Here is a 22216-nt window from a genome sequence, read left to right on the forward strand (position 1 = left end):
CAGGGCGCCTGGGTGGCTCAGTTGGTTAAGCGACTGCCTTCGGCTCAGGTCATGATCCTGGAGTCCCTGGATCGAGTCCCGCATCGGGCTCCCTGCTCTGCAGGGAGTCTGCTTCTCCCTCCGACCCTCCCCCCTCTCATGTGCTCTCTCTCATTCTCTCTCTCTCAAATAAATAAATAAAGTCTTTAAAAAAAAAATTTAAAAACATTATGCCATTTCAAAGACCCAAAATGATCTTACGACACAGAAAAATGGATGGATAATGTATGAATCTGTCAGCTCTATTCAGTATAATAAATGAATCAGGTATTCAGATTTTAAAAGAAATTTATTGCAGTCCTTTGTTCATGACACTGATGAATTCTGGCTCACAGCCTGGGCAGGTCGGCCTGGGGCACTTCACCTCACTCCAGAGCTTGCTCAGTCCTCGTTACCCACACAGGCTTTGCTCCACCAAAGATAACAAGAACCCGGAGCCCTGGATTCCTGATCAGTTCCTGGGTCCGAATCCCACCTCCATCCCACCTCCATTGTGTGACCTCGGGTAGGTCACTTGACCTCTGGGAGTCCCAGCTTCCTCCTTGTAAAGTGGAAACAGTAAGAAAACCTACTCACAAGGTCATGAGAAGCCAAAGAGATAAGGGTTACAAGAAGGCCTGTCAACAGTAAAACGCTGGGTAAAGTCTGGTCACTGCCCTTCTGCTGGGGTGTGGGCGGGGGGCGGGGTGCAGCACAAATAGTCCTGGTGGGGAGGGGGGTTGTGTGAACAGAGAGGAAATGAATTTATTAGGGTCCTGGGCTCAAGAACTGCCTCCTTGGAGGGGCACCTGGGTGGCTCAGTCGTTAAGCGTCTGCCTTCGGCTCAGGTCATGATCCCGGGGTCCTGGGATCGAGCCCCGCATCGGGCTCCCCGCTCCGCGGGAAGCCTGCTTCTCCCTCTCTCACTCCCCCTGCTTGTGTTCCCTCTCTAGCTGTCTCTCTCTCTCTCTGTCAAATAAATAAAAAAAAATAAATAAAATCTTAAAAAAAAAAAAAGAACTGCCTCCTTGGAGTGGAGCAAATTTGCCAGAAAGGAGAGATAAGGACAGGATGAACTGCAATGAGGTGGCAGTTCGGCCCAGCCCAGGCCCTGCTGACCCACAGCCTAAGTTAGAGAGGATTCCAAGTCTGGAACCAGAGGCCAGTCTGGCTGCGCTTCTGGCTTACGCTGCGTCTGATGATCATCTCCGCAGCCGCATGCATTGATGATAAAACACAGTTTCTCTGAACTCTGGTTTCCTGGAGGAGCGAGCAGCTCATTCGCCTTCCAGAACTTCAGCACCCTGCACTCCCTCCCCAAGGAAGGAACCACTGAAACAGCACCGCGGAAGATACAAAAAAAAAAAAAAAAAAAAACACCTAAACTAAACCCATCCCTCATCTTCCAGGTTTAATCTGCAGGATGGCACAAAACTCTCAGATTCATTGCGTTCCTGGCCTGATTATTTGTTGTTTATTTCAGTATTTTCCAGGAAATTGTTCATTAAGGATAAAAGCACCTGCTTACTGTAAGAAAGCATTACACAAAGACTCTGGCATGGGGGCCTGGGAAGAACATTAATTAATGAAGCGAAACTGAACAAACATGCTATAAATTAAAGGTCTAAGGAGAAACGTCTGGCAGTTAGTGGCTTACGAGAGAAGGCTGCGATGAACCATCATATTTTTAGACCACAGTAGTGTGGGGGAAAAAAATGGGAGAGAAAAATTACAAAAGGTGGCAGAGGTAACGATCTATTTCTAGAGCAACTAAAGCTTGTGCTTCCATTAAGAGAATTATAAATCAATTCTGTTTTGTCTGGGGGCATCTACGCACCGTGTGTGGGAAATTAAAGAGCTTAGCGTGTCAGAACAGTTCCTTCTGAGGGCTCCGTGGAACAATGCCACCTGAGACATTGGGTGCGAGAGAGGCATGGTCGCGAGGAGGGAGGAGGATCTAGGCACAGGCAATCCTGAGCAACAGGGTCGGGGAGAAAATGGAGCCACACCCCAATGAGGTGAAACCTTCGGTTAACCAGAATGCCACCGTGCAGCTAGTCACATCCAGTGGCGCCCGTCAGGCTTGGTTCTCATCAGTGTGCGTCCACCCTAGAGTAGTGGTTTGTGCCCCAAGGATGAGCGGGGCCCACCCCATCCACGGCCCTCCTGAGAAACCATCGCCAGGACTAGCTTCTGTTCTGGTAACTTACTGGCTTCATTTCCCTCGCTTCCTACCTACTCCTGAACAAGGACAATGCCTTTAGGAACGATGACCCTGAAATCACGCAAAATCCCAATAAATCCAAAGAGATGTGTTCCCACTCGATAGAATCCACTTAGCAAGACCAGAAGGGAAAAAGCCACATTGCGAAAGGATTTGGGTAGCAGGCATCGGAACCCTATAAAGGTCTTCTCTGCCTCACTTCCAACTCAACAGAAAATTCAGAAATCTGGACAATCCCTTCCTCAAGGCAAAATGGAGGTGGGGGCAGCTTTCCCCTCTGGCTCCAGCTCCTCTAGGTCGCCCTCTGCCCTTTCCCCAGGCAGGGCCAGCCTGCGAGGCGCGAACCTCCAATATGCTGAATCGCCACTATGCAGAAAACAGGAAGTTTGTGCCAAATCTACAGCACACGCTCCTAATTCTGTGGTGTGTCCACAAGTCTCCAAATCTGCCATCACACGCGCAGGGATTCAGTGGGGTGGGAAGAATGGGGGGCAGGACGGAAGCCTGATAACCACGGTAGGCCTCCGACCAGGACGCACGTGTGTCTGTGCCAAGAGAAGGAGAAAAGAGAGAAGTGAGTGAGGTGGGTGGGAGCTGGGTCTGTGGGCCCGGGACCGAGAGTGTGAGCTGCCTGCTAACACCACATCCAGTGCCCTGACAGCACTTGCTAAGAACACCCTGTGAATGTCCCTTGTTGAATGAGAAGTTGGATACAGATGGGGTCCAACAGTGAACCGGGGAGCAGCTTACTGAGCACCAGAGGAGAGCAGCAAACGAACAGTTGCCGGACCCTGTGCTGGGCACCTGGCCGACCTCACTGTGTTCTCGCAGGGGCTCCAGGAAGCTGGTGTTACCATCTCCGTTTGCAGAGGCTCACAGTCTGGAGGTGAATGAACTAGATCTGAATTCAGGACCACCTGCTCGTCCATCACGATGCTTCCAAGTACGGCTCTGCTCTTCAGGCTCAGAGCCCGTGTGCGAGTGCGTGTATGCCCTATATGGTGTGTTGGGGGAGGGATGGGCCATCTCCTTGGATCAGGGCCTCCTCCACACTCACCTAATTTGGGCGGAGGAAGGGAGGACAGTACAGTACAGTGGCTGTGCTCCCTGTGTGACCTTGGGCAAGTCTCCCACCTCCTCAGTGCTTTGTTAGCTGCAGAGGAAGCCTTTATTAGCTGGAGTTCCTCATCTAATGATTAACCCAGGAAATGACTTCAGGGACTATTTTCTCAACTTTTTCAAGCGTGGTACATAAGAAGTACCATTCTAGATGCACAGGAGAAAAGCCGATCCATTAGAGACCGTGGACATCATGGGGCGTTAGGGCTGAATTCTCTCTGGAACCTGCCTGAGAAAGTGCTAGATGGTCTCTAAGTCTCCTATGGCTCTGACATCAAGAGATGGGTGGGGAGGCTGTGTGCCTCCTCTAGAGGAACCAGGCAGGGGGATGTTCCTGAGCACAACCAGGGGTACAGACGAGGAAGCCAGAGCCCCTGGACCAGATTATCTTACTTTACGATACATCCTCTATGTGTGTTTCCCTGGTGTCATCCCTTAGCCTAACTACCTTCTTTAAATGTGCCAATCTTGCCTCAGCTGTGCTCTGAGGACTCAAGAAAGAGGTTGGGGACAGGCCTTCAAGGGGCTAAGCCCTACCCCTCCCTCTCTTCCCTTAGGGCTAGTTCGGGTGCTGGCGGCAGCAGTAACTGGCAAGAGATCTGAATGGGATCCCTAACTGAGCACATGACACCCCTGCGTCTCCCCAGCCTTCAGAGGATGAGGAGGTGATTTTATTACAGAAGGGCCCAGTGCCCTAGCAAGGCAGAGCAGTGGTTTGTGCCCCAGGAATGAGCAGGACCCACCCCACGCAGGGCTCCGTCCGGAAAATATTCCAATAACCTTGAAAGGTGAGGACACTGCGAGCCCTTGTTAACACTCAGCTCTGCGTGTGGAGCCCCCCGCCTCCCCGAGGCGGGGATGCATCGGGAGGTGACCGGGAAGGGGCCAAGCTGGCGTGGGATTCGGCAGCCACCTCAGCATATGCCTTTCAAGAAACATCTGGCTCAGCAGTAGCCGTGGCAACATCTTTGCATCAAAAAGGACATATCTAGACAGGACAGGCGCATGCCAGACTCTGGATCACTCCACAAAGTGAAGATGAGGATCAAATCACCCGGAGGGAAGAAGGCAGAGGAGACATTTATTTCAAACCAATTTCACCCACTGTGGAGCCATCACAAAAGCCCAAAGGTAGAGCTGTGCGTGTATGTGTCGCAGCACATGAATGTGGGAGCCAGCACGGCCACCGGCCTGGCACAGAGGCTGAGTGGGGGCCCGTCGGGGGACAGGATCTGCTGACAAGGTGCCCGTGGGCTCTCAACATGGCCTGAGCCAAGCACCAGCCAAGGGCCGGGATCAACAGGCCAGGGACAAAGAAACCCAGAAACCAGACCTCTCAGCAGGTCTGGCAAAATTGCTGTGTGACCCTGAATGAGTCAATGAACCCCTCTGGGCTCTTTCCTGATAGGGAGGAGCTAGAATCCCTTCTCAAGTAGGTGGGCTCATCTGAGGAGAGGACATGGGCTTATAGGCATGAGTTGGAGCTTTCTAGCATCACCTATCAGCTATGGGACCGGGGAAGACCCTGAACAGCTTCTCTGGACCTCCATTTCCCCATTTATAAAAGGATGCTGAGTGATAGTTCTGTTGTTTTAGAGCCAAACCTGGACTCTCGCTAAGGTCCCTTACAGCTCGAAAAGGTTCCACAGTGATTCTCTGCAGCAAGAGAAGGTGAGAGGGAAGCGGGGTTCCCCCCAGGTGCCCTCAGCCCCTGGCCCAGGGCCAGTATCAATAAACATTTGATAACTGGCCAATGGCTGGATCAACGAATCAATGAACAGGTCTCTTTCTGCATGAAAGATAAGAGACTTGCCCAAGGTCACACAGCGAATGGCAGAGCTGACCCCCAATCCAGCGCCCCTCGCATTCCAGCATGCCACAGGAAAGGGAAGGGAGGCCCTTGAGCAGAGCCCCTTGGGGTGGTGGGGGGGCAAGGCCTAGGTAGGCTGGGGGCAGGGGCGTCCCCTGGAGACACGTTGGATTCTGGGTACCTTGAAACTGCCAGTCCCTCAAAGAACCCGTGTCTGCTGACTTTCCAGCCCATTCTAACCCTGTCCCCGGGGTGGCCTTCCTCTCCTTCGGTACAGTGGCTACCCGGGGTCTCTCCCTGCCACCTCCTGCAGCCTTCCCTGCAGGTGTTCCTTTCCTTTCTCCAAACAGGGGCAGAGTGGGGGGCTGCAGGAAAGCTGTCCTCTCTGCCCTGCCTTCCCGAGGCCCTCAGAAACTATTTCCACCAGCCCTCTCTCCCCAGGACTGACGAGACAGCTTCTGCAGAGTCTCCTGGTCTTAAAAATCCTTACCTTCTTGTGGGCTTTTTATAAAGCACATCGTCTACAGTCTCATTTGTTCCTAGAAGGGCCTGCTGGAGATGAGGACCCTGAGGTGGGACTCGGGGTGGGGGATGAGGAGGGGCCCAAAGTTTCACTAGCAGAGCGTGGACCAGATGGCACAGAGACAGCAGGCTGACATTTGTCCAGAGGTGGCAACTTCACCCTTTCCTGTGGCACCTCCTCTGTCCTTGCGGCAGAAATCAGGGTGCCCCCATCACAGAGCTCAGGGCAAGGGCTGAGGCTCCCCTGGTGGGAGGCAAGTGGTGGAGGGTGCCCCCTGGGCAGGACGTCTAGCTCCCCTCTTCCAACACATACACACCCTAAACAGTGGTACCCACCCCAGCTGCCTGTTAGAATCATGTCGGAACATTTAAAAAATATCCATGTTTGGGACCTCACTCCAAGCCAATGAGAACCAAATTTGTGTGGCTGGAGCTTGGACATCAGTATTTTTTTTTTTTTTGAAAGCTTCTCAGATGATTCTAGTGAGCTGCCAGGGTTGAGAATCACCCACTAGGACCCCCTGAGGGCAGGGGCTGGGGCCCTGATCCAGATGAAGGCCTACCAGGTGGGTGACCTTGTCCTTTCTCTGTCTCTTTCTCCATTCTCACCCCTGGGCACAGGTACCTAGCCTGGGTACCCCCTTCCTGTTGGTACTGTGCTTCTGCCCTGGACTCGCAGAGCACCCCACCCTATCAAAGTGTCTTTGGGTGGCAGAAGCAGGGGGCTGCTAAGCTGTTAGTGCAGTTTCGCGACACCTTCAAGGTGCCAGCCAGGCCCGGGTGAAAGGAAAGAGCAAAGCTGCTGTACCAGGAATGCCTGTCAAACCCTCCCATTGCACATCTATATGGCAACAGATATGGGACAGAGGGGCGTGTAGCTCCCCCACCCAGCCCAGGGCTGGTACGAGTGCCCTGGGCACCAATCCACCCCACACAAGCCCAGTCATAGATGGTCAATGAGCGAACCTTTCCTGGCATTCCCACAAGCAGGTGCCCTAGCATCTGCAGCCGGTCCCATTTGTGGGACGACACTGCCATCCGTCCCTCCACCCCTCTATCTGCTCCACCACTGTTTACTGAGCTGACAAGCTCAGTACAAACAAACAAACAGTAAAATTACTGTGATGTGCCAGGCACTAAAGGCTCCAGCAGTGAACCAAGGAGACACCGTTTCTCCCCACAGAGCATAGCCACGTGGCAGGCGCCATAGTCCCCACTGTGTGGGCTCAAAGAAGAGTGATGGCCTGCCTGTCACTGGGCAGTGGCTGAGCCAACCCAGGCCCTCCCGTATGGTGAGCCCCGCCGTGTAACTGCCCAGGTCCCTTAGCCCAATCCCACAGTGAAAAGCAGCGGAAACCCTCTTGCATGGATGGGAGAGCGGTGCTCGCTTGGAGGAGGCTGGAGCCAAGCGAGGGCCGCCTGGTCCCCAAGCCCAGAGGTCCCTGCGTCCTGAGGTCCCTGCATCTGCCTGTGTCTTGCCCTCCCTCCCACTCCTCCTCTAATGAAAACTCTGAGAGCTGGAATGAAATTCACCTTAATAAGAGCTCGTTAGAAATATGCTAATGGAGAGGAAGCTGATATCATATGCCCTGAAACCCCAAAGGGAGAAGGAGATGAAAAAAATTCAATATTGAGTTTTGTCTCATTTCTTTTTTTTTTTTTTAAAAGATTTTATTTACTTATTTGAGAGAGAGAGAGCATGAGAGGGAGGAGGGTCAGAGGGAGAAGCAGACTCCCTGCTGAGCAGGGAGCCTGATGCAGGACTCGATCCCAGGACTCCAGGCTCATGACCTGAGCCGAAGGCAGTCTCTTAACCAACTGAGCCACCAAGGCGCCCGAGTTTTGTCTCATTTCAAAGCCTCTTTCAAAGTGGCCATAAATCTGTGTGACATGACATAACGAGGAGCTGCCAGTGGCTCGGGCGTTAATAATTAGCAGTTGCCAGGTGCTGAATGCATTTGACTTTCCAGTCCTCTCTAGGGGAAGAGAAAGGGAAGGTGCAAACCGGGTCCAATGCGTGGGCCGACCCATCCACGCAGCCTGCCCACCTGTTCACCCTGGCCAGGGCAGAGCTGAGAGAGGCTGTGGAACGTGCCCGAAGAGGGAAGCTCGGCAATCAGCAAGGCCCACCTTGAACCTCAGCCTGGGGGGCATCAAACTCCACTAGGTGTATAGCTCTGGGATAAGTCCCTAACGTGACTAAGCCTCAATTTCTGTCTAGGAGATTGGCAAGAGTGCATGTCCCGCACTGGGTCCCTGGGAGGATCAGTGTGGGTGCTGGCTGGCTTATAGTGTAGTGGTGTAGAAAACACTCCGGAGTCAGCTAGTATGAATCAAGAACCAGCTTTGTTAATTACTAGCTGAGTGACTTTGGACAAATGACTTAATCTCACAGAGGCTCTGTTTCCTCATCTGCTAATGGAGATGGTAATTGTATCCATTGTGAAAATTAAATGAGGTAATTATACACAGTATCTGATACACTGTAACAACTCAACAAACATAGCTACTGTCACTCTTGGGCACCCAGTAAAGAGTAGCTACTATTCACACTGCTGTCTCCTTCGGTTCCCCCACACCCCTCTTACTGCCACTGATCTAAAACATAATAAACAACAAGAACAAGAACAAACAAACAAACAAAAGCCTGGGTGTTGTCTCTTACCCTTTTTTGTTTCTAATTTGCTGGGCAACTTTGGGAAATTGAATTGACCTCTCTGATCTTAACTAGTCCACAAAGTGAGGATGATGATGACTGCTTTGATCTATTTGTGGAGTAGTTATAAAAGTCAAAAAGATGATGCTAGTGAAAGTGCTTTGGAAGGTATAATGAATGACACAGGTGCAGGGAATCATCATTATTGGCCTCCAACAGGAAGGTTGTTCTAGATGCCCTGGTTGGCCTCCCCTCCCCAGGCAGCAAGGGACAGTCTCTCTCAAGACCTCAGAGGAAGAAGCTACATTTCTTCCAGACAAAAGTGACAGCAGATTATAGGTTTTAATTCCTACTGATGTCTAACTGAAGTTCTTCCTTCTGGCTTTTGAGAAGACGTATGTCCTCTTGCTCTGCCCATGGGAGAGATAGTGACAAGCCAACATTCACCATTTGGATGGGAGTTGCTCATAGTCTAGAACAGTTTAATTTCCAATAAGATGTGGTTGGTAAGTGGTCGTTACAGTACATGGCCCCGTGCGGTGTGTACCAAGTGCAACTCACCACTGCCACCTGCCACACGGGTCTCTACCCCACACAATGAGAGGCGTCCACTGACTGTATCAATGTCAAGTTGCTATCAAGCTGCTTCCTCTTAATTTCTGTACTCCTGTCTCTGAGACCTGACAGTGTGGAGGCTCACATCACTCCATGGAGAATACTTTAAGTAGCTGGAAGACGGTGGGGGCAGAGGAACCAGATGGGGTTCCCTGCCCTGCTCCTGTTCTGTTTACAAAGATCAGCACCTTTTCAAGGAATATCATGTCTCCTTCTCACACCCTCTTGCCCTCTCCTTGCCCACTTCCTCTGCCTTTGCTTTCTCTAACTACTTCCTATGGGTTCCCATACCGCTCCCACCTGAAAACTCACAGGAAAGTCCCACTCCTGAAGCTATTCTTGCCAAGGCAGGCATAATGGGGACGCCCTTTCTGACCTCGGAGTCGGGATGGAGGGTGGCTGGGTCAGAGCTGCAAGGTCCCCGGATTTTCCCCTAAGCCTCTCCCACTGCCAATGAGCCCCAACGGTGAACCTCAGTCATCTCACCTGTTCCAAAGTCCCAGTCTAACTTTGTCCTCCCCAACCACCCTCCCCCCACCCCCCCCCCCACCTGGGCTTTAACAATCTGTCTCCTTCCCTGGTCCTGCTCCAAAATCCTGACTTATTGCCCCTCTCCAACTGGCACCTTACATGATGGTCCAGCCCAGGTTCTTGCCAGCCTCCATCCAAGGACCAAAGCTTCACCCTTCATCAATCATTCATGCAACACAGAAGCACCTAGAAAGTGTCAGACATTAGGCAAGGACCTGGATCCATAACATGCCAAGTCAGATGCTAAACGGTAGAGATAGAACAACTTGTAACCATGAAGTTCCAGTACGTGTGAGAGGACCAACTCCAAGGCCACTGTCAAGGGATCTGAGGAGGGACACATATGTGGCGACCTGAAGGAGGCTGAGGAGTAAGCCAGGTAGGGCAGGAGTGTTCCAGGCAGAAGGATAAAGAGGAAGGAAAACTGGCTCGTTCTGGCTGGAGCAGAGTTTGAGGCAGTGGGGGTGCAGGCTGAGCTGGCGAAAGGTCAGCCCCAGAACATGACTGGCCTTGACTCTGTCCCAAGATAAAGAGGCAACCATTGGAAGGTTTTAAGTAAGGGATCTATTTGGCCAGCGTTGTATCTTCTTTCTTTCTTTTTAAGGTTTTATTTATTTGACAGAGAGAGCACAAGCAGGGGGAGCGGCAGGCAGAGGGAGCCCGACGTGGGGCTCGATCCCAGGACCCTGAAATCATGACCTGAGCTGAAGGCAGACACTTAACTGACTGAGCCACCCAGGCGCTCTGGCCAGGGTTGTATTTTCAAAAGATCCTTTTCTGATTAAAAAAAAAAAAAAGTAGAAGTGAATGTTCATTAATAGGGAAATAAAAATTTTAAATGTAATAAAAAAATTTTTTTTTTTAAAATTTTAAATGATGGTTGGATATCCACACCATGAAATATTTGGGAGCTATTAAAAGGAACAAACGAGAGTAACACTGGTTGAGTTGGAAGGATTGTCAGGGGATAGTGGGAAGGGAAAAAGTTAGGGGCTAGAGAGCATCATCCTGTTTTCTAAAGCAAACAATCCGCATATGCACACACATACCTGTTTGTACGTGGTTAGAGTTATATGACATGGAAGAATACAGAACGGGCTGTGGGGAAGGATTCCCGAGAGCACAAGGGGTAAGGGCATGATGCAGGGTAAAAGGGAGGAGGGAGGCAAGTTAAAGAAAAAAAATTTTAAGAACAAGCTAAAAAAATAAATATGATATGATCGCATTTATGTGAAATTGTTTATGTGGAGAACTTCAGGTCTCAGCTTATCTGCCCCTTCCTCTGACCAGTGCCCCAACTCAGGCTCCCTTGGCAGTAGCCCCAGAATGTAAAAAGAAAAGTAAGCAATTTCCCCCTGGCTGAGGCACAGAAAGAAGGGATCAGATGGGCTGGGGCTGGGGTTGGGCAGGCAGAACGGTGCTGGTGGGGCAGGGTAGGGCTGCTACAGTGCTCCTGGAGCACAACGGCCCTCTCTGGTCAAATCTCCAGATTGCACTAGCTGATTCCACGCCCACCCCAGGGGCTGGCAGCCCTTCAGCCAGTGTCCCCAAACCCATTCCCCCTCCAGCAGCCTGGCAGTCTCTCCACATCTGTGCTGTCCAGTCCCAGCTGTTACTGAGGGTGGGGCTGGAGAGTGGAAGGGGGAGTGGGCAGGGCTGTGCCAGGTCCTTGGTCCCCTTCTCTCCCCATGGGAGGGCATCCCATGATCTCACATCCCCAGCTAGAGCGGAGCTTGCCTGAGGCAGGAGCCATCTCCCGCACCGCTCCATGCCCTAAGGGCGCTCAGTAAATAATAGCTGGTTCCTGGACATGACTCCACCATGAGTAGTGGGAAGCCCTTGGTCAAGTCACCTCCCTGCCCAGGGCCTCAGTCTCCAGAGCTGTAAGGAGATGTGGAAAAGACCAGGCAAGAGGAGGAAAGGCAGATGCCCAGGACAGAATGAAGTTGAGTGTCTGTGCCCTACAGCAGTAGCTCCCTCGGCCCCCTCTGCTCCCCTCTGCCCTCAGCTCTCACTCACAGACCCTTTCCCGCCCCCCATCTCCCTTTCCAAATCACCAGAACCACAGCTGGAGGCACGCTGGAGCTCAGTAAACTCCCCAGAAACGCTCCAGATGCCACTTTGGAAAAACCCTCCCTGGCATGATCAACACAGGCTGGATTCCTGATTCGGCCTGGCTGTGTGAACTTGACGGTCGCTTGATCTCTCTGATCCTCCGTTCCCCCCATCTGTAAAGTGGGGGTATTACTAGGACCTACTTCAAGAGGTCTCTGTGAGGTCTGAATGAGTCAGTCCAGCCTGGGGAGGCGTTGTTTTTAACTGTTATTCATGGTGGTGACCGTGGGTCTCGTCACGCTAAGTCTAACTTCCCACCCCTGTCCCCACCCCCAGGCACCCCGGTGCGCTGGACACACCACCCCTCCCGTCAGCACCACTCAGAGCGCAGCCCACCAGGGTTCAGACAAAACACTGAGTGGGAAGCCGACTGTCACACAATTACAAAGGTTAATTGCAGGATTCAGCAACAAGAGGGAGGGAGCTTGGCCCCCTCATAAATACAGCTGATTAAAAAACAAGCATCATTTTGTAATTATGCCACTGATAGAAATGCATCAGGCCACTTAGCAGTTTTAGAGCAGGCGGAGAGGTTCGCCCAAGACGCACCTGCTACAGCCCCGCCCCCAGGGGCCTCCCTGTCCCCACCAGGCCTCCAGAGCCTCACCCAGGGCTGCACGTTCTTCAAAAGCAGCAAGTAGCCTTAGGCCTAGAAGAACGCCCATCCCTCCGCTCCCTGGAAGCAGTGCCTGCAGGAGCCCCCGAGAAGTCAATTAACAGCATCTGGCTAATTAAAGAGAGATGTTACATCTCACTCGTTGACTCAGTCAGAGCTGCAGTGGGAGCCTGGGAGAAGCGGCCCCCACATCCCAACCAGCTCCCCGTTTCATGTGGCCCTGGGGACACACAGCTTCTCTGATCCCTTTGAAAGTTGTGGTCCCACCAGCCCCAGATCAGGGGGCTGGGCCGCCCAGGGTAGGACAGCAGTTCAAAGCCAGCCCGGCGGGCATGGTGGGGTCCGGTTGGGATCGGGAATAATTAGGGCATTCCAGACCATAAGAATCAATAACATAATTAACAAATATTGTGCTATTCCTCAGAATCTTGCTACGAATTATGCTTTGATCATACAATGTTCTCTGACTGTTAATGACATGTAATGTTAATTACCGGAGAAAGGGAATGACTCCAAATGAAGACTTCCTTGGAGAATAATTAATATTTTTTAAGGAGTCGCAGAGCCTGGGAGGGGGGCTTTTTCCCCCAGTTTGGTGACTTAGGAACCTCAGGAAGCCCACCCTCCTTGTCCATGGGTGGGCGGATACTATCACTTATGAAGACAGTGACTCGCACATAGTAGGCACGCTATTAAGACTTATTAGCAAGATGGATCAGTGGATGATGAGGCTCACCTGGAAGTCTGCTGGAATCTTAGGGTATGGGGGCAAGAACATAATCGAGGCACTCTTTATTCAAATGGGGCCCTTGTCAGCAATGCCGGTGGGATAAAAACTCAGGTGTCAGATGATCAGTCCCACCCGCTTTCCACCACCATCACCTTGCTTGATTTGGGTGCAAGTTAGGAAAGATTCAAGGGACAAGGAAGGAATGTCTTGGGGGTTGGGGAGGTACTCTTTTTGCCTTGAAATGCGTTGGGAATATTTCAGGAGTGTCCAGCCTCACACCTTTGACTTACTTGGAATTCCATGCACAGGAATGAAATGTCCCAATCAGATGAGACACCTCCCAAAACATAGGCTCCCTGCTGGGAAGCCACACAACCCTGACCAAAGTCCCCAGAGAAAGGTCTCCTGCCCCTCAGACTCCTCCACCTCCGGAAGGGAGGACAGAAGGGAGGAGCCAGCACCTCCCTCCTCCTCGGCATCCACAAACCGTCACTGCCTTGTCTCTGCACTGGAGCTGAGTCCCCTGGAAGAACCAAGGTCTCACTATCCAGACTGAGCTCTACTAGAGGGAAGGCGGGAAGCTGGGGCAGACAACCCTAGACCAGCCCATCCGGACCCTGCCTTCAGGTCCTGCTGTGCCACCAGTCATGGGCGGAGCCCTCCCCTCCTTGGGTCTGGGTTTCTTAATCTGTCACGAGATCGCACCACTCCCAGATCATCACTTTCCTTCCAGGCTGATATCCTCGGATTCTAAAGCAATGGGAGAAATCTCGACTTCCTAGTATTCTGAGGAGCCCTCAGCTTCCCACCCCTTCACCCTCAGGAGTTCCTTACGTCCTACAGCCAATGCCTCTCACAGAGAGAATGGATCATTAGGTCTGGTGCACCCCCTCACCCCCTGTTTCCAGCAGAGAACAGCTCCTAGCAGCTATGGAAGAATCATCCCAGCTCAGGGAGCCCCAGCCCCTTTCCCCCTTCTCCCTGGGGGCCAGGGGGAACAGCTCTGAGCTCCATCCACAGTAGGAAGGAGAGCAGACTCTGGGAGGGTAGGACAAAAGGTGGGACTCCCTCTCTACCCCATTGCTGCCCAGATGCTCTTCAGTACCTGGCTCCTCCTGGATGCAGGGTGGAGGTGAGGGGAGTGCAGGCAGATGCTGCTGCAGGGACCCCCTCACTCTCCCACCTGCCTGCTCCAGCTTCCGAGGCCCAGCCTTGGCAGCCCCCTGCCTTGCCTGGAACCTTTGCTCCAGGATACCCAGCTCTGCAGCACCACCTTGCCCAGCTTGGGCACCACCGGACCCCCAGGAAGCACGGGCCTATCGCCAGGGATGGTGAGGTAGTGACTGGTGACTGACCTATGCCTCAGAATCTCCAGTTGTTCCATAAAAAGCCACTTCGGTTTCAAGTCACACCCTTCCCTTCAATGCATCTTTAGTGCTCTCATGGGGGTAGAAAGTGCATGAAAGAAGGTTCCTATTTTTCAGAGACAAAATAAAGACACAAAAAGCAGGGACGGCTCACTGCAGGAGCTAGGACTGGAGCCCGGACCTCCCCTCCTTTGCCTCCCCACCTCCACCAGATTCCGGACTTTTCTTTGCTGTGTAAATCACCTCCCAGAACCACATTCCAAGGCGGAGAAAATAGAAATTATTCTGCACTTGGTTACTCAGGAGCCTGGGCTGACCCCTGACACCTGAGGGGCCCTGCCTGGAACACTCTTGAGGGCAGGGCAGGGCTCATCCTCCCCAAACCCTTGCTCCTCCATCCAGCGGGGGCCTCACTGTGCTTCTTTCTGGACTATCCTGTGTTTGAAGTTCCAAGTCTCCACTGGGTTCCGGAAATCTCCCCTCTTGACAGGAGAATGCAGAGACCACGGGAGCACATTTCTGTCATTACAGGCAGCTGTGACCCAGAGCCCAGGGCATGAGCCCCTCAGGACGAGGCCGTGGCAGGAGGCCCAGGCCTCAGAGGAAGCCTCCGCCCCCAGCTAAAGCCTCCACCTGCTCACAGGCACATCCTCTTAGAAAGTGCGCACACCGCCCACGACAATCCCCTGCCTGGATCGCGCTCCCACCTTTCCTCTGCTTCCCTTCTCCCCCTGGATGCCCTCTCTGGCCCTAGGTCCCCTTCACGCACCCTCCTCAGTCCTCTGACGGAGAGCCCCTAGCACGCCAGATCGTCCTTCCACACTCATTCCTTGTCACTCCCCGCCCAGGCTCCCCACTCTTCAGGGGAAGAGGCCCAGGTTTACGTGGCTTCCACATCCCCCACAGCATTGACGTCTTACTTGGAGCTGACCAGGTGATCGATAAAAGCTCTTTAGTGGATGGGCTCATGGGCAGAGTCAGGCAGGTTCTCCTTGGCATGATGAAATGCTCATGAAAGAAACCAGCTCCAACTCATGGCGTGATTCAAAGAACTTCCTGCTCTCTTTGGCTCCCCCAGGTCAGAGAGCCACTTCACACCGGGTTCTGCAGGAAGCGCCTGGAGAATGAAGAAGTACTGGGTCTGGGGCTTTGGGATCAGGAGACTGGCCTCAAACTCTGGCTCCATTTTCCTCCCGCGCTCCCTGAGCAATCTGCGGCTTCCCTCCAAGCCTCGGTCCCCTCACCTGGCAGGGTGGCAGACAGGGTCACAAGAGCTCAGGCATATTCAGCACCTGGCACAGGGCCTGACCCATGAAGGTGCTCCCTAAATACCAGCTCCCCACATCCTCCCACTGGGTGGCTCTGGGTTCCAATCCAGGCCCCAGTGACAGGTATCAGCAGCTCAGGGGAGTGATGCACGGGGTCCTGCCAACCCCAAGGGTGCCCCCCTCACCGCCCCGGGGCTGGGCAGCCCACCAGCTCCCGGGTGGCCTGCTTCTCCAAAGGCAGGTGAAAACCCCTGCGTAGACCGACACCGGCAATGAGCAGCTTCGCTCAAGTCAGGCGACCCTGCAGCGCCAGCAGGCGTGGCTGAAGTAAATGATAGTGTAACCCTTGCTACCCGAAACAACAACATCATAACTGTCAGAGCAATTTTCCACCTCAGTAGTTTAACACCTGAGCTGTTGCTGCGCTCCCTTCTGCCGCCTCTGCTCGCTCATGCTGGGGCGCACTCCTCCTCTCCCACCGCAGTCAGCCCCTCTACGAGCCAGCCTTTCCAGAAGCCACGGCAAACAGTACTTGGCCCCAGGAGCCAAGGCGCTGCAGAGTGAATCAGCACACGGAGTCTTCAGAGAAGAGAGGAAAGGAAAAGCCCACCAGCTCAAATACCCGATCCAACATCTGTCAACATCTGGGTTACAAGTAACCCAGGGATTTAACAGGGACCCCAGCATGAGACTGCTTCTGACTCCCTGTCATAAAGATGCAGTTATTACTTTTTATTTACTGGGACCGTACTATTTTCCTAGAATCAGAAGCAAAGTGTGGGGGCTAGGTAAGAGCCAGAGGCACCTCTAAAATGCTGCCTGCCTATCGGGACCTGCACTGGTGTGACGGTCAAAATCTTTAATAGCTGGCGGGGCAGAGGGGCTTCGGGGCCAGGACGTACTCCTCTAAGTTGATGGATCTTGGTGTGGTCTCAGTGGGGGTGGATCCCAGGGGAGAGGATGGGGTGGCAGAGAGGCAGCCCTCGGGTGACCTGGGGAAGCAGCTCAGCTATTTACCAATCAGTATGGAAGGAGTGCAGTATTTTAACAACCATTACACACACACACACACACACACACTTTCCTTCCCTGGTTACTCCAGCGGAAACTCCCTGTCTTTCCCCAGGGAAGCATCAAGTTCTCTGACAGCCAGCAAGATCCCCTTCGGGGGAAACCGAGGGCCAAATTAGATTCACAGAGTCAGGATGTTAGATCTGGAAAGGGTCATTGAGAGGATCTTGTCCAAACCTAGGGTTGGCAGATGTGTAAACTGAGACTCCTCAAGGTCACTCTGGGACTTGAGGGCAGGGCCTGTAGGGGCCCCTGGCCCGCTCGGTGCTCATGGGTCTGGCTCTGTCACCAGAGCCAAGCCCCAGGCCCGCAGGTCACCGTGCTGGGCAGTAACCAGGCGGGCGGAGCATGTGCAGTGATGCCCACCCTCCTGGGTTAGGGCTCGGACACAGGACAAGGAGGGAGAGCCCCTCACTAAAGAATTTGCCATATCTGCCTTGGGGTGAGCACAGGGGGAGTGGGCAGGAAAAAGGCTGGGCAGACCCTAAGACACAGGGCTTTATGAGCCTGGAAGAAAGCACCCCCCACCCCCCAAATTCAGGATGCGATGCAAACAGAGGTTAAGGACCAGGAGTCAGATATTCACACCCTTGCTGATCTCCTCCAGTCTCATGGCCTTAAGGAACATCTATTAGACACAGATCACTCCCAAATTTCTAATTTTAGCCTGGGCTGTGCCCCTGAATTCCAGACGTTGTTTCCACCTTCCTACTCAATCTCCCTACGTGGATGTCTAGTTGACGGCTCAAATTCAACACGCCCCAATCTGATCTCCCCCCGAAAGCCTGCCCCTCCTACTTGGGAGTCACCCTTGATTCTTCTCATCACCTCTCACCTGGCAATAGCCTCCTCACGGTCCTCCTGTTTCCACTCTTGCCCTTGACCCTATGACTTGCTTTCATGGTGAATGCAGCTCTTCCAAGCAAGTGGTGGGAAAGGGTGATGGGGCCCCAGAGTGGACCCCACCAACTGAGCCAGGACTTGCTTTTTCCCACCTGGGGGAAGTCACTGGGGCAGTAGTCAGGGAAGGAAATGCTGATGCATCAAGGAGTCTTAATGCTTATGTCTGCATTTGGGTCATATCTGGTCCCCTCAGCAAATGTGGCCTGGACTCCCAGAGTCTCCTGGTTGGAAGGGCGCTCAGAGGCCCTGAACCACCTCTCTGCCCAGTATGTGGATCTTTTCACAGCAGCCCTGGGAGGGACCCAGCAGCCAGGACTCTGCACCTCCACGGCCAGAAACTCCCATGCCTTTGCCAGTTCTGACTGCTCCCAGCCCCTTCCTACACGTTGGTTCCATGGTACTCTGCAGAATGCTCTGACTGCTCCCGGCCCCTTCCCACACGCTGGTTCCACGGGACTTTGTGGAATATTCTGGCAGCTCTTGGCCCCTTCCCACACTCTGGTTCCACGGTACTTTGTGGAATGTTCTGGCTGGTTCCACGTACTTTGTGGAATGTTCTGACTGCTCCCAGCCCCTTCCCACACGCTGGTTCCACGGTACTTTGTGGAATGTTCTGGCAGCTCCCGGCCCCTTCCCACACGCTGGTTCCACGGTACTCTATGGAACGTTCTGACTGCTCCCAGCACCTTCTCACATGCTGGTTCCATGGTAGTCTATGGAATGTTCTGGCAGCTCCCGGCCCCTTCCCACATGCTGGTTCCAGGGTACTTTGTGGAATGTTCTGGCAGCTCCCAGCACCTTCCCACAGGCTGGTTCCACAGTACTTCATGGAATGTTCATGACAAACATCAGTCTCTTTCTCAGCAGCACAGCCTCAGTATAGGGCTTCAAATCGCAAAATTAGAGCAGCCAGCAAGCTCTCCTCAGCAGTTTGTGAATCGTTGGTTCCTCTTGCCCCCTTCAGTGAGCCTCCTCTTCCATGTCCCAGGTCCCTTGCAGAGACAGACATGGTTGGTGGCCTGGGCTCTGCCACCTCTCCCTATGTCAGGCCAGGGCAGAGCCTGGTCCCCGAGGGGAGGAAGATGCTGATTCCTGCATCAAGGCTCCTGCTAGCTCCTCTGTTTGGGAGTCTTTGGGCCTCTATAGCTGTGCACCCCATCCCGGTCCCCTTCTCATTCCCTCTGCCTTTATTAACCCTTACTATTAAATAAAACAGGAAATTCAAGTCTTCCCTGGTCCAAGGAACTCACCGTGGGCCATAACAGCCTCCAGGGCCTGAGCCTGAGCCCACCTCTGCCGAAATCAGGGCATCCCAGACATGGGTGGTATCTAAGCTGAGAGGACATCACCATCACAGTCCAATTCCCTGTACACCCAGAGAAGAGAGCTCAGCAAGAGGAAATGACTTGCCCAAGGTCACTGAGCCAGTGTGAAACCCCTCTGGGCCCCAGCCCCGTCCCTTCCCATGAGGCCCTGAGAGCCTTCCAGCATGAGCTCCTGCACCTCGAGGCTCTGTCCCTTCCTCCCACGCCACACGTCCGGGGAAAGCCCAGACCCTGAGCCAGACCCCCAGTCCTCCCAGACCCCGTGACTGTAGGAAAGTCCTTTTACCTCTTGAATGCTTACGACTCCCCAACCGTAGAAATGAAGCCAACACCTCCCTCACAGATTTTAGAGGGAATGGAAGATGTGCTAATAGCGCTGAATCAAAACATATACGGCTTTCCCACATCCTACAGGGACGAAGGATCGCTATAGAAATAATGACATCTCCACGGCCAAACACTGCCACCCGACCTCCTCACTCCTCAAGGGAGCCACCCTATCCACTGTCCCCTCTCCTGATCACTTCTGGCAGAATGGTATTAACCCTTGAATGAGAAAACAAAAAACAAACAAACAAAAACTTCTGCCTTAATTAGTCAAAGTGAGTGAGGAAGCGTAAGTGTCCTGCCCCATGAACGTCACCTCACATCCATGTGTATGTCACAGAGCTACAAGAGGGGCATCATGGGAAATCAACCCCGAGATGGGGTGGGGGCGGACCTTCTACACACAAGGCTTTGTGCCCGGTGTTCTCTCTAGCCCCACCAGCGTCACCAGCCCCCGCCCTACGGCAGCCCTGGGTCCGGAACCTCCTCACCCTTGCCCCCATCAGCTGCACTAATGTCACTCAGGGAGGACACATTGTTGGAAGCCCTTAAGCAGGACTCCCAGCCCCCTAGCACCTGTCCCGCAGACGCCTGACAGAGGAAGATAAATATATTTATAATACACAGCAAAGTGAATAACAAAGAATTCATAGAGTTGTCTCTGACAAAGCTGACAAGCCGGGGCTGACTGCTTTAATCAGTTCCCAGCTGAGCCCAGGAAATGTACAGGAGCATAGCTCTGACCTTTTGGACCGATTTCTAAAGGGAAGGTTAAAGTTTTGCTGCGAAGTATGGGGCTTTTTTTCTATTATTTTAAAGAAAAGAGGGGCGTGAGGTTGTATGTGCACGGCAACCTCCGAGGTGGTAATGGGAACACGGGAATAGGATTTTATTTTAAATGAATCCCCAGATACCCCTCCCGCCGCGGCCTCTCTGAAATGTTCTGCTCCCTGGGTGAGGCGCTGGAAACGCTCGCTGCTGTGAACCACTTGCAGCCGAGCTGGAAATGCATGTGGCTGCAGAGTCCCAAGATTCATTTTTGATAAATACGTGGCCAGAAGAGGGACTAAATATTGAAATTGTCTCTTTTAAGCCCTGCCTCGTTTTCGGCCCCCGAACCAGAAGGACTATCGGGGACATCCACGTGTCCGGAGTGGGGGTCCCCATGCGTGTTCCTCGCAGCATCAATAGTCAGAAGCTTCGTGTGGAAGCTAAGGAAATTTGGTTTAACTGCAGCCAACCATTCCAAGTTTTCCTTCTCCAAAGGCAGGCTTCACACAAACACAGTCCCCCCTACCGGGCAGATGGAACCATCAGGACCCAGCCTCAGAGCAGCTTCCTCAAAGCCCGCCCACTTTGCCTCTTGGGCTGAGAACAGAACTTGGAGGTGCCAGGTCCCAGCAACAGCTGCTTGCCTGGGGCACAGACAGCCGTTGGCACCCCACCTCTGGGTCAGGGTCCCAAAACTGGCTGCACATCAGAATCACCTGGGGTAGCATGGGAGAAAAGAGATCTAGAAGACACAGGTTCCTGGGCCCCCACCAGGCCCCACTGAAGGGAATCTCTAAGGATGCAACCCAGGAAGCCAGATTGTTTTTAAGTTTCTCCAGGATCCTAATAAGCAGCCAAGCTTGGGAAGCATGGGCCACATCAGCTCTGATAAGGTGAACAGCGAAAGGTCACTGCTCCTCAAATATTTCCTTCACCTTGGGTGCCTGAAACTGCCCTCTCAGGGAGAGGCCCATTTCTATAGTGCCCCCCACTCAGGCATGAACCCACATTTTAAAACGGGCCAGACAACCAGCTCCGGGTTCAACTTAAGTATTTCTAAGTCCTCCACCCTGTGGCTTCTGAACTCTGCATTTTCAGACAAGCCTAGATTGCATCTCTCCTAACAGAATGGGAGAAAAAAACTGCAAACCATATATTTGATAAGGGGTTAATATCCAAAATATATAAGGAACTCCTACAACTCAATAGCAAAAGAACAAATAATCCAATTATAAAATGGGCAAAGGACCAGCATGGACCCTTTTCCAGAGAAGACATCCAGATGGCCAACAGAGACATGAAAAGCTGCTCACCATCACTCATCATCAGGGAAATGGAAATCACAACCACAGAGCTATCACCTCACACCTGTCAGAATGGCTAGCATCAAAGAGACAAGAGCTAACAGGTGCTGGCGAGGATGTAGAGAAAGGGGGATCCCTCATGAGCTGCTGGTGGGAACGTAAATTGGTGCAGCCACTACGGGAAACAGTATGGAGATTCCTCAAAAAATTAAAAACAGAACTACCATACGATCTAGCAATTCCACTTGTGGGTATTTATCCAAAGAAAATAAAACCGCTACCGTGAAGAGGTAACTGCACCCCATGTTCATTGCAGCATCATTTACAATAGCTGACACATGGAAACACCTAAGTGTCCACTGACAGATGAATGGATATATATATATATATGGCAAGGAGCCTGGGAGAGCATCAGCATTGAAATGGCAGTAAAGGGGACAGCAGGGAGCTGGTGAATCAGAGACTCACAGAATGCCCAGTGGATCCTGTCTTCCACCTGATGGCTGATGCCAGGCTGCACCAGCATCCATGGTGCCCATCCTGAAATACTTTTCTTCCCATCCTCCCCCCAGAGCTGTACCCAGGAGCCCCAGAGCCCAGAGAAAGACCAAGAACCCCCAGGAATGAATGACCGATCTCCAGTCCTAAGGTCTGGGGCCCCATGTAAATGCTTTGAATCCATTACTTGAGTTTGGGAGGTTTTTTTTGTTTTTAAAGATTTTATTTAGGGCGCCTGGGTGGCTCAGTCGGTTAAGCGTCTGCCTTCGGCTCAGGTCATGATCCCAGGGTCCTGGGATCGAGTCCCGCATCGGGCTCCCTGCTCAGCCAGGAGCCTGCTTCTCCCTCTCCCACTCCCCCTGCTTGTGTTCCCTCTCTCGCTGTCTCTCTCTGTCAAATAAATAAATAAAATCTTAAAAAAAAAAA

The 22216-nt window shown here is 52.7% G+C and overlaps 1 protein-coding gene across 2 annotated transcripts in view; it reads right to left on the bottom strand.

Annotated features, from left to right (window-relative positions):
* The window catches only part of MEGF11 (multiple EGF like domains 11), a 327464-nt gene that overhangs the window by 234145 nt on the left and 71103 nt on the right, over positions 1 to 22216 (bottom strand). The window contains exon 2 of one of the 2 annotated variants that reach the window (XM_081831278.1): positions 15244 to 15440. The exons of the other annotated variant lie outside the window; for it this stretch is intronic. Coding sequence (XP_081687404.1) covers positions 15244 to 15322 — 79 coding nt within the window. The 5' untranslated portion in view covers positions 15323 to 15440. The remainder of the gene's footprint in view (positions 1 to 15243; positions 15441 to 22216) is intronic. 2 annotated transcript variants of the gene reach the window in all.

This window comes from Leptonychotes weddellii, chromosome 9 (assembly GCF_054177405.1).
Source record: "Leptonychotes weddellii isolate Sample4059 chromosome 9, ASM5417740v2, whole genome shotgun sequence".
In the NCBI taxonomy this organism is placed as follows: Eukaryota; Metazoa; Chordata; class Mammalia; order Carnivora; family Phocidae; genus Leptonychotes; species Leptonychotes weddellii.